This window comes from Acanthamoeba castellanii (assembly GCF_000313135.1).
Source record: "Acanthamoeba castellanii str. Neff unplaced genomic scaffold scf7180000084763, whole genome shotgun sequence".
Taxonomy (NCBI): domain Eukaryota; phylum Discosea; order Longamoebia; family Acanthamoebidae; genus Acanthamoeba; species Acanthamoeba castellanii.
In genome coordinates this window covers 366,764-377,974 of record NW_004457323.1, presented here as the reverse complement: position 1 = coordinate 377,974, position 11,211 = coordinate 366,764, and the positions used below count along the sequence as shown (strand labels likewise).

Genomic DNA, 11,211 nt, shown 5'->3' with positions numbered 1-11,211 from the left:
GGAGCGTGAGCTGGGTGTGTTACTTGAGGAGGCGTTCGTGCATGATCCGCTTGACGCGCAGCTTCTGCTGAAGTTCGCTGGGTGCTGTGAGGGCCTCCTCGGGGTTCATCGCCACGCGCAGCTGATACGCTTCGAACTCGTCCCGCAAGAAGGGCTGCGACGATGTCATATACAGCGCGTACGGTTTGGGTTCTGAGGCGTCGCCTGTGGGGGGGGGGCGAGTGAGAACGCGCGAACGAACTACGAGTTCGGGCTTCACTTTCTCCGTGCGGCTCACCTCCAGGTACGACACACGACACGACCAACGACACGACACGACACGACACGCGCGGCACACGACACGCGGAGCACGACAATATATGTGCACGGACACAGCCTGGTTGAGGGTACCGGAGACTCTGACGAGGAGGTTCAGGTTGCACACCAGGGATCCCAGGAGGTCGTGGCGATAGGGTGCGATCCTCTCGCAGCCCACCACGCGGCCAATCGCGTATTGATTGCTCATGTCTGGGCAGTACACAATCGCGATGCGAGATGTCAAACGTCAAAATCAAGTTTGGCGTGGCACCAGAGGCGAACAGGGGTACCCTTGACGCGAACGAGGAAACCGTTCACGATAGTCTCGAATTGATCGGCGCTCGTTGTGTACCACTGCAAGAGGGTGTCGCGATCCAGCCGCATCTGTGTGAACAAGAGCGTTTGGTGAGACAAGAACCATGAGGTATTACAAATCAGCCAAGGCAGCGTGAGGATTGGGGCGTACATGTTGAAGGCTCTCGAGGGTGACATCCAGCACGTCCGCTGTCGCGTGTTGTTGTTGTGGATGTTGCTGTTGCTGGAGATGCTCGCCATACCCAGTGCCGGCCGAGTAATGGACATAGGGCGACTGTGGGTACGAGTACGGCGTTGCCGGTGCATGCGAGTAGGGCGAGGCAGAGATGGAGCTTGCTGGCACGGAGTGTGACGCCGTCCCTAACATCCACGAGCAGGGCGTGAGTAGAAGGGCCAACCGGAGAAGGGCTGCCGGGTAGGTGTACCTCCTCCACAGTAGGGACAAAAGCGGTATTGACTGTGCACGCTCGAGCCGCAGCTGAGACAAGCTAAGTTGTGTGAAGCCGGTTGCGTTTGTTCGGTGCCGTAGGCCACGCCTTGCGCGCTACCGCTCGGGTACCCCACGGCATCGCTGACCAACTCCAGATCGTATTGGAGGCGCCCGTTTCCCGTGTCCTACACCACATTCAACGCAACTCCAGGTTCAGACTCATAGCGAGGAGTGGCCTATCGCAGTATTGCGTACCACGACCCTTTCTACGCGCACGCGCACTGTCTGCCCGCACGTCAGGTCCTTGCAACGGCGCAGCATGCCTGTAGGCATTTTTAATGTGAAAAGTAAGAAGTCCACAGGCGTGACGCACGAATGAATAGGCGCGTACCTTGCTTGGCGTAGCCGGGAATCGTGATAAAAATTCCATAGCCGTGGACGGACGACACGGTCCCCGTGTGGATGGAGCCTTCGTCGGGGGCAATCACGGTCGATGGGCTCGTCAGCGACATTGTGATTTGAAGCTTTGGCTCTTCCTGATTGTTCATCATCAGCAAGCTTACCCACGCAAAAGCGTAAGAACGTACCCTTATTCTAACGATCTTGCCATACACCCTAGCTCCAGGCTGGAGCCCCGCATTCACTGCTTCCTGTGCCGGGATTCTCGCTTTTCGCCGTCCCGCATAGGTGTGAGAAGATCACGGTAAACCCAAGGTCCAACATTCAAGGCAGTCACATACCATAGGCGGCTACCCCAATATCAACAAACACGCCGCACTTGTTGACGTTTGCCACCACGCCCGCTACGAGCTCGCCTACCGCCGGTAGGCCGGTCGTTTTGCCTGCGATAATGCAATGTCACTCAGACAAAATACCTCACGCTGCAAACATGATGGAAGCGTACCTGACGAACGCGATGGGTTGGCTGCGTGGCAGAAGCGACACACGATCCGGGTACAAAAGTTTCCTGTACAACACACAAGAAGAACCGAACACACGCACATGATACACTGACGTGAGTGAGCGAAAAGTGGAGAGAATTAGCTGTCGAGCGCACCTTTGCATCCACAGCGAAGACAGTCCCACGAGCGATCGTTCGAAGCGGACAAGGAATCTGATGCCGTGTGCGGGTGCGACGGTGATGCGGGCAGCGAAGGCGAGGTCGAAGGCGACGGCGACGTGCAGGCAAGAGTGTAGCGCGAGGTCGACAAGGCCCGAGACGAAGATGGATGAGATGTGGGCGAGAGTTCCCACGCGTTTGAATTGCCCGTGACGGGCGATGATATCGTTGCAGAGGAGGTTGACGTTGTCGCAGCATCAGACGTCTTACTTCTCTTCGTCACCTCCGCAATCCTGACCGGCAGCATCGGCTTCCTCATTATCGCTGAGCGCGTTGTTGTCTGCTCGCTCTCCTGTGCCGGGTGGTCGTCCGAATCCATGGCGGCAAGATCGTCGAACGAGCCAGACGCCGACGTGATCCGCTTCCTCTGCTTCGTCCCGACGCGGAATCCCTTGAGCGGCGGCGAGGGCATGACGGAGACCGGCAGCCTTTTCGTGCGCTTCGCGGGCCGCTTCTCTTCTTTCCACTCTTCGTCTTCCTCTTCTTCCTCGTCCTTGCTGTCCAACTTGCGATCGTCGTCCTCGTCGTCATCTGTGTGCCTCGAAGGAGATGCGGCGAGAGCGGCAGCTTCTCGAGATCGGCGGCGCACGGTAAGGGCAGTCTTTGAGCTCCTACTCGACGCCTCGCTCTTGTGGGTGCCCTTGCTCTTGCTGGTCGAACGCTTGGCGCTACTCGACTTCGGCTTGGTAAGACTGTCGGTGTTGACGTCGACGTTGACGTTGACGTCCACGTTCTCCTTGTCGGCCTCGCTTGTCGTCTTTAAGCCGCTGCTGCCGCGGGTGAGAACCCGCTTGGATCGCGGCGAGGTTTTCGTCTGCTTGGCCTTCTTCGTTCTCGAGCTCTTGTCGATCGCCTTCTTGACGGCGGCCTTCGCTCTGTTACGCCTATCCTGCCTACGCCTGGTGCTCTGCGACGGAGTCGAGCCGAGCGTTGGCGACACCGCTTCTTCATCGTCGTCGCCCTCCGAGCGTACCGCGTCAATTGGCTTACCCTCTACTTCGGCGGAGATTCGAGTGTGAGGCGACGCAGGTGGCGTCTGACTGCGCACATATACGAGGTAATGGACGTCGTACCAGAGTCGGCTGGTTCAGCGAGCGGCGGCGCCTGGTGTTGATCATCATCTGGCTGTGAGGTTCCTGCGCCGAGTTGCGCTCTGGGGGGTGCGTCTACCGCCGTCTGCTGGCCAGCCCTGGTAGAAAGTCCGGAAGTGTTACTGGCAGACGCATAAAGCTCAAAGAGAAGTGGAAAGAGGTACATCAAGTTCAAGGGCAACAGGAGCGGGCTAACAACGCCGATAGCCTCGAGGTCGTCGCTTATGTTTCTACACAGCATGCCGAAGAGACAGCGTCAATCGCAAATACCCGCGACCAGACGAGCGGCTACTACATTTGTAGCAGCTCGCGTTGAAAGAACTGTGCGAAGGCGTGGACGTACGAGAGAAAGGCCTCGAGCTCCAGAAGGTCTTCGTCGATCTTGCGGGTGGGCTTAAGGGTGCAGCAGCGTGGGTGAGTACAAGCAAGGCCAGTGCTACGCGGTAGAGCCAGCCGTACCACGTCGGCCAGCGCCTGCTGGTCTTCAGCAGTGGTGTTCATCGCCGTTGCTAGTCCTACACAAACCAATTGAGCATGAGATGAGATTTGTGTAGCGCGAAACAGGCAATCTTCTTGTGATTAGAATGTGAGTGCAGAACGCACGCAGGTTGTGATGTGGAGTAGGTGCTTGGCGGTGGAGAGGTCTTCGCGGCCGGCAGGTTTGAAGGAAAGAGCAGAACGAGAGCGAGCGCGAAGCAAAGGGCCGTCCATGACGACGCGCTACACGACCGCTACTTGGCCGTCGTGTTCAAAGGAAGAGAAGAAAAGCGTTGCAGGAAATGGACGAGTTTGCGTTTCCCGCCAAAATAATAAAATGAGAAAAGAAAAATCCCAATTCCATTTCTCTGCTTTTTCTTGCCTGGCGCAAATCAACAGAATCAAAATCGTTTTCTGTGTACCGCCCAGCCGACCCAGATGAGTTCAAGGAAGCGTTCGAGGTCTCGATCTAAAGAACGAGGTAACCAAGCCTTCTTTCGCCCCCCCAAGTTAATGCAGCCGTTTTATTCCGGTCGTTGTGGCGGTGGAATATTTGTTGATTTTTATCACTGAGCAGATGGGCGTAGCGACGATCGCGACGTAGCGAGGGACAAGAGGTCGCGCAGGGAGGACGAATCTCGACGCTTTAGCGAGCACTCAAGGTAACAACCACCCACCGCCATCGCTTTGTTGAGCCGGCCATGGCGCTAAAAGCGAACCAGCCAAGGCGGACACTCACACCATTGCGTGCGTATGTGCAGAGGCGAGGACTCCCGTCGCGACGGCAGGGACAGAGACAGGGAGAGGGAGCGAGACAGAGGCCGCGAGCGCGATCGCGACGGTGGCTACCGCGACCGCGACCGCGACCGCGAGCGTGATCGAGGCGACGTGGACAGGGATCGCGAGCGGGAGCGAGAGCGAGACAGGGACAGAGACAGAGGATCCGGGAGGGACCGCGAGAGGGAGCGGGAGCGGGAGCGCGAACAGCGCGACAGGCGAGACAGAGACCGAGAAAGGGATCGGGACATGGACGAGCACCGGGAGCGAGAGCGGGAGCGCGAGAGAAGGCGGAGTCTCTCCAGGTAACTCTTCTTTCTCGTGTGTGTCGTGTGTGTCATGTGTGTCGTGTGTGTCGCGTGTCGCGTGTCGTGTGTCGTGTTCGTGCGTGCGTGCGTGGGTGGTGTAATGCGGCACAATGTGCTAACGCGCTTGGGCTCCTCTTTGGCGCGTGCAGTGAGAGGAGACGCAATTCGCGCTCCAAGTCGAGGGACAAGGCCGACGCCGAGGAACAGGAGAAGGAGGAGGCAAAGATGCCGCAGAGCAAGTACGAGGAGGGCTCCATGGAAGCCATGATGGCCGCGATGGGCCTGCCCGTGGGCTTCGAAACAACCAAGGGCAAGCAGGTCGAAGGTATTGTGTGGTGTGTGTTTGTGTGTGTGTGCGCGCGCGCCACCACACCGCACTTGCCCTCCGCAATGCACGACGTACTAAAGCTCGCCCTCTTCTTCTTCTCTCACACTGCAGGCAACGCACAGGGTGCCGTCAAGGTGAAACAGAAGCGAGAATACAGACAGTACATGAACAGGAAGCCTGGCGGCACAGGAAAGAGATAGATGATGACCTTCTTCTTCCTCATCTATCGCTGATGCAGGTGTTGCTTCGGGCAGAAAATCTTTCGAACACGAAGAAGAAGATGACAACAAGTCATCACTGCACCATGATGGAGTGGAAAACGATATGTTCATGGAATTGACGAACAAGAGAAGACAGTGGATGATGGTGAGGTATCATTAGATGACAGGCTCGGGGGTGCCCTGTTCGATGTAGAGGGAGGTCTGGTTGACCTTCTTCGTCCAGTCCTGGAGGTTGTCCCTCATCTTCTTGATGTGGTCCAGGCTGAGCACGCGCGACTGCACCCACGTCACGTTGAAGGTCTGGTTGAGCTGGTCGATCTTGCCCTTCAACAGCTTGAGCGAGAGCGCCTTCATCACCAGCAGCTCGACCTGCAATCAATCAACGTCAGTCGCGCTGATCGTGTGTCGTGGGAGTGTGTGGTCGTGGCGTACCATGTCAAGGCCGACCTTGGTGGTCTCAGCGATGGCAGAGAGAGGGACACTCCTGTCGATGGCCTGGCGCGCGAAGATGAGCTCGATGAGGCAGAGAATGGAGATCTTCTCCTTCATTCGGTCGACGTGCTGGACGAGGATGGGTTGGCTGGCCAGCTGCTGCTCGTACTTCGCCACGAGCTGCTCGTACGTGTGGATATCACCCTTGTTAAAGGCGTGAAGCAGGTGGTGCAGCCACTCGCCTTGCGTGCCCAGAAGCGAATCCACGATAGGGTGCGCCAACTACGCGAAGAAGAAGAAGAAGAAGAGTCGGGTGAGCACTCATACGGACGTGAACGCGTCATGACAGCAGGTGGCAGGAAAGGAAGCGTGTCGTACAAGGTCGCCAAAGCTGTAGATGTCCTCGCCAACCAGGGCAGAGATGCCGAGATCGAAGGCCATCTGGAGCCTTTCCTGCTCCGAGAGGGACTCGATCGCGGTGTAAGAGAGGTAGAGGAGAGCGTTTCGGTAGAACTCGGCAGAGAGACCGGCAGCCTTGTGATAGATGGCCTGAGCCTTGTAGTAGTTGGCATAGACCGAGGTGTCGATGCCGGCCACGCCGTCGAGGCCAGTCTGGATGGACTCGAGCAGCTCCTTGGTCTCCTCTCGGTTCTTGGGGTCCTGCAGCTTGAGCTGGGCGATCACCGAACGCACCAGCAGGTAGGCATCAGGGCTGCCCTCGGCTCCCGACACCTTCGTCGCCACGCCCTCCAAGAACTTGATAGTCTCCACCGGGTCTGCGTTGCAGCAATCGGTTAGAGTGGTCTTGAAGATCACTGCTGAGCTGAGCATAGCAGTACCGCGGTAGGCCTTGGAGATGGCGAGAATGATGTGAACGAAGCTGAGCTGATTGATCTTGGATTCAAAGTGCTTGATGAAATCGGTGTAGAGGGGGATCAGCTGTGGCGATTCCTTGAGGTGAGGGTGGTTCACCAGCTCCAGCAACTGGGTGGTGAGGTTGTGCCAGAGCCTAAACAATATCGAGCATAATTTATTGGATCAGCAGTCAATCAACGCATTCCAATTGCAATGCACAGCAATGCGGCAAACACTGCACAGGCGATCACAGTGATCAAAGTGTGGGATCTTGCGGTTGCGTACCTCCTCTCAAAGAGATCGAGCAGCTCCTGATACTTACAGCCAATTCAGGGCTCTGGCCCGTCAGCGCGGCCACAGAATCCTCCAAATACTTCCTGGCAGCTTCCATCTCTTTGTGTTTGTCTATCTTCTTATCTTCTTCTGATGACAAGATCAGTGTTCGTTTCCTTCTGCGGCTCGATCTTTTCACCCACAGCGAAGGTCTCGCTGGCGTCCTGCTTGGTTTTGGCAGTCTGGCCTGGTAGAGGTCGACAAGAATGGTCTTGCGGCCCAAAGCTGCTTTGACAAGCGAGGCGAGAAAAGTGGAACGCTGGTGGCTCAGCAGTCAGAGACGCCGAGCGATCTATCAATCAAAAGACTGGATGGACAGCTGAACCCTTGCGATTCTTCCAAACATCACCGATTTTCATCCTACTGTAAAAATCTTCAAGCATCTCCACAACGCGATCGCACATCTGCAAGATGAGAAACATCTTTAGCAGCAACTCTCCATCTCCTTCCTTGGCTCTTCACTTCCTTCTACTCTTTCTCCTCTTTCACATTCTGTCTTTCTCGCCTCTACTCGCCACATCCACGCCCGCATCGACGACAATAGAACGAAGCGAGCAGGGTATCTCGTTCCTTGTTATTGGCGACTGGGGCAGCGGGGACAATCCCACGTATGCTCCCACCCAAGCTGCTGTAGCCCAGGCCATGGCCCAAGTTGGCCTGCAGTACGCTTGCCATCCTCACCAACTGGGCATTCTCTTATTTGTTATTTCTATTTTCCGATTTCGAGAACAAAAAGACTGCAACTAACTCATTCTCTCATGACTTGCCAACAGGGAGAAGATCCAGTTCGTGGTGTCGGTGGGCGACAACTTCTACGAAGACGGAGTGCAGTCCACGACCGACCCCAAGTGGGCCACTTCCTTTGGTATGACTCCCCCACCTACCACTTCATCCACCGGATAGGCAGCGCTAAGCCTCCTCCCTCTTGACCAACTATTGTCACAGTAAATATGTACACCGGAGAGGCGCTGCAGAAGCGATGGTACCAGATGCTCGGCAACCACGACTACCAGGGCAACGTAAGCTTCTTCGTCTTCGTCTTCGTCCTTTTTGAATGCCAATGCCGAATGTTAACGCTGACGGTGGCGCCTCTATCTTCTTGTGTGCGTGTCGTACAATACAGGTGGACGCACAGCTGAAGTACAAGGCCGATCCACGATGGCACATGCCCGGGAGAAACTACACTTTCTCCCTGCCCGTGACCGGCGACATTCGAGCCACCTTCAGTGCGTGTCCACATCCTTGCCCGCGCCGCGAATTCGCATCGCATGCGTTGCTCACTCCTTCTTCCTCTCACAGTCGTGATCGACACGACTCCCTTCGTGAACGAGTACTACAACTACCCGCAAAACGAAGAAATGCGCAACCAACTCCGAGACCAGCACTGGGAGGTGCGGCGACTGTGCTATTCCCAGCTCTGCGTGCAACTACCTGTTCTTGCCTTGCTGACACGAGTGCACGTGTGGCTCGGTGAAATGCAGGGGCAATTGGAGTGGGCCAAGGCCGAGTTCAAGAAGGTGCCCAAGAAGGACTGGCTGATCGTCTTTGGGCACCATCCAGTCTTCTCCGGCCACAAGGTCGATGGCCAAAACGAATTCCTTGGTGGGCACAGAGAGCTGCAGGCCACCATCCAACCGCTTCTGGAGCAGCACGAAGCTTCGGCCTATATTTCAGGGTACGTCGACTACTCTGAGAGAGCCTCACTTCACTCTCATGTGCGTGTCTCCTCAACCACGTGACGACCGACTCACGATGACTCTTTGATGATGACGTTCGCACATCAGTCACGTACACGACCTTGAGCACGTCATGTTCAACAATGTACAGTACTTCGTGTCCGGCGCTGGCTCTCGAGTCAAGCTCTTGACGCGCTCCCAGGAAAGGTACACCAAGCACATATCGCGCCCTGCTGTGCTGTTGGCGCTCTCTCGTGTGCGACTAACTCGACGTCTGGTCGTGGGTCGTGTCGTCCAGTGCCCTGCTGGAGTCGTACTTCCATCACGACGGCGCCGGCTTCATGTCGCTCTTCCTTGGCAAGGACAACATGACCGCCACCTTCTACGACGAAACCGGCGCCCAGCTCTACTCTTCCCACAGCAAGCGAAAGTACGTACAACCCCACACCAACTTCACAACTCCACTTACCATCAAAGAATCATCAATCTAACTCACCTCTTTCTTCTCTTTGATTCGGACTGATTCCAGGGAGCGTGCGCTGCCCGTGCTCGACTTCCATCTGCTGATGCAGTGGAATGGCAGTCTGCTGCTGCTGCTCTTCGTGCTGGCCATGGTCAACGTGATCGCGCTGGGCGTGTTGCTGGTGATCTACCTCCGCAGGCGCCAGCGGCGCCGAATCCAGATGATCCCCATGCAGCCGCTGGGCGGCGCCCACTACGAGATCGGCGACGATGGGGACGACCCCGAGGCGCACCGGATCGGAATCGAAGAAGAGGCCTCGACCAACGGTGACTATGATCACGACGACGGTGAAGAAGAAGAAGAAGACAATAAGAAGGCCGACGGCACCGAGAAGGAGAAGGAGGCCGCCGCCGAGCAACCCACACAAGCCTCTGGCGTCTGATACCGTTTTAACTTTTGATCGCGCACACCGAACGTGCACAGGGCAGGAATTTTTGCTTTCGTTCTTTTGTTCGTTTTCCAAACATTTCGTTCTTCTTTTCTCTTATCTGTGTGGGTTCAGCAAAACGCCAAGGCGTCCCACAATGAGTGAAGAAGGCCCAGAGTTGAAGTAGTCAGGTGGAGTACCTGGTTCAGTACAAGAATCAACCCTTAGTAGCAAGAGCGAACAGGTTCACAGTTTACACCTCTGAAAGAGGTGGCCTGCTCGTTCCTCTATTCCTAGGAGCTGAGCGGTTCCCAACCAACCCAATGACAATCCTTGTACACCTATATGCAACATCAGCACCTCATCAGCTATGATAAATAATATCTGTGGCCAGCGTCACTTCACTGTACCAGCTCAATGCCAACATCAACAACACTGATGGTTGGCCCCCTCTTTGTGTTGTGTTTGGAGCACCACAAACTGGTGCGATCACTGCACACCACATCAACCAAAAAGAAACCAAAAAGCCGGTGGTTGGGTCACGGGTTAGAATGGCACAGGGTGATGTGGGCGGCCTCGCCACAGGGGCGCATAACCCTCTTTGGCCTGAGCCCCTTCTTGTGAGAGGCCACCACACTGCGCCCCACGTCACGGGTGATCATTAACATCTTGTTGGTTGTATCGAAGTGGCCCATCAACTAATGCACCAGCTCACACCTCAATTCTGGAGGCTTGCCTTGGTGTGGGGATGATACCCAGCCTCCTCAGCAATTGTGGGACCATCACAGTGTGAGCACTTTGCTTTCGTTCTTGATTCTATTTTTTTAACTTTTCGTTCTTTCTTTTTCCTTGGTGCTGTGGGCGTTTAGGCCAAAAGGCAGATAGCTTCCCACAATGGTTGATGAAGGCCCAGTGTTGAAGTAGCCAGGTGGGGGATTGGGGAAAGGCATTACCAACCGCAGAATTGTATCTCCGGTTCATAGTATACATCACTTAAAGTGGTGGCCTGCTCGTCCCTCTATTCCGAGGGGCTGAGCGGTTCCCAACCAATCTAAAAACAACATGCCAACCTGTTCACCACACCGGTTCCCAAACAACTGAACAACAAAGCACTTTATAAATGTGTGTAACATAGGGCGGGATATTCGTGTTGATCGACCGAAAAAACAATGTATGCTGTCAAAATTTGTTGTATTGGTCGTTACAGAAGCCTGCCTCTTCTTCTTACTTACATGGCCGTGATGTAGTGGTACTTACACACTGGTGTCATCCCCCAGCGAGGCGAGCACTTCCTTGAGCTGCTCGACCAGCTCCTGGTCCTGGTGACTGTCGCCGTTCTTCTCATCATTGAGCAGAGTCTGCTCTAGTGCCGCCAGGTTGGCCTCGAGCCACTGGTGGACGACGGCCAGCGATCGCTGCTTGGCCTTGACCGGCACCTGGGTCATGGCCGCCTTACCTCGCTGGGCGCCCGACACCAGCTTCTGGTAGAACTGCTCCAGACCGGCCTTGTTGGTGATGATGAACGAGTTGAGCTGCTCCATGTAGGCCTGACGACATTAAGAGTAGATTAGATATGGTCTTTCATACCTATTCTATATACTTGTATGTCAAAACACAGTCATGTGACGGCATTACCTCTTTGGCGCCTGGCAGCGTGTCGT

The 11,211-nt window shown here is 55.7% G+C and overlaps 5 protein-coding genes across 5 annotated transcripts; 2 read left to right on the top strand and 3 right to left on the bottom strand.

Moving 5' to 3' along the window:
- Positions 1-19: 19 nt before the first annotated feature.
- Positions 20-3,283, bottom strand: ACA1_244100 (papain family cysteine protease subfamily protein; the record flags this gene model as incomplete). The annotated part of the gene is made up of 10 exons (XM_004335375.1): positions 20-204; positions 391-507; positions 588-681; positions 764-886; positions 1,078-1,227; positions 1,325-1,365; positions 1,434-1,578; positions 1,796-1,884; positions 2,100-3,198; positions 3,236-3,283. The coding sequence occupies 10 exons, from the start codon at positions 3,281-3,283 to the stop codon at positions 20-22; spliced, it is 2,091 nt and encodes a 696-aa protein (XP_004335423.1).
- Positions 3,284-4,168: 885 nt separating this feature from the next.
- Positions 4,169-5,343, top strand: ACA1_244090 (uncharacterized protein; the record flags this gene model as incomplete). The annotated part of the gene is made up of 5 exons (XM_004335374.1): positions 4,169-4,211; positions 4,308-4,392; positions 4,492-4,812; positions 4,965-5,140; positions 5,255-5,343. 5 exons carry the CDS (start codon positions 4,169-4,171, stop codon positions 5,341-5,343), a joined length of 714 nt encoding a protein of 237 aa, XP_004335422.1.
- Positions 5,344-5,520: 177 nt separating this feature from the next.
- On the bottom strand, positions 5,521-7,042 carry ACA1_244080 (PCI domain containing protein; the record flags this gene model as incomplete). Its single annotated transcript, XM_004335373.1, is given in 6 exon segments — positions 5,521-5,733; positions 5,797-6,078; positions 6,175-6,572; positions 6,636-6,805; positions 6,937-6,962; positions 6,974-7,042. 6 exon segments carry the CDS (start codon positions 7,040-7,042, stop codon positions 5,521-5,523), a joined length of 1,158 nt encoding a protein of 385 aa, XP_004335421.1.
- A 353-nt stretch (positions 7,043-7,395) lies between these two features.
- On the top strand, positions 7,396-9,565 carry ACA1_244070 (Ser/Thr phosphatase family superfamily protein; the record flags this gene model as incomplete). Its single annotated transcript, XM_004335372.1, has 9 exons — positions 7,396-7,646; positions 7,758-7,849; positions 7,930-8,003; positions 8,108-8,210; positions 8,284-8,375; positions 8,466-8,659; positions 8,769-8,867; positions 8,959-9,090; positions 9,190-9,565. The coding sequence occupies 9 exons, from the start codon at positions 7,396-7,398 to the stop codon at positions 9,563-9,565; spliced, it is 1,413 nt and encodes a 470-aa protein (XP_004335420.1).
- Positions 9,566-10,778: 1,213 nt separating this feature from the next.
- Positions 10,779-11,091, bottom strand: ACA1_244060 (uncharacterized protein; the record flags this gene model as incomplete). Its single annotated transcript, XM_004335371.1, has 2 exons — positions 10,779-10,810; positions 10,878-11,091. The coding sequence occupies 2 exons, from the start codon at positions 11,089-11,091 to the stop codon at positions 10,779-10,781; spliced, it is 246 nt and encodes an 81-aa protein (XP_004335419.1).
- Between the last annotated feature and the right edge of the window lie 120 nt (positions 11,092-11,211).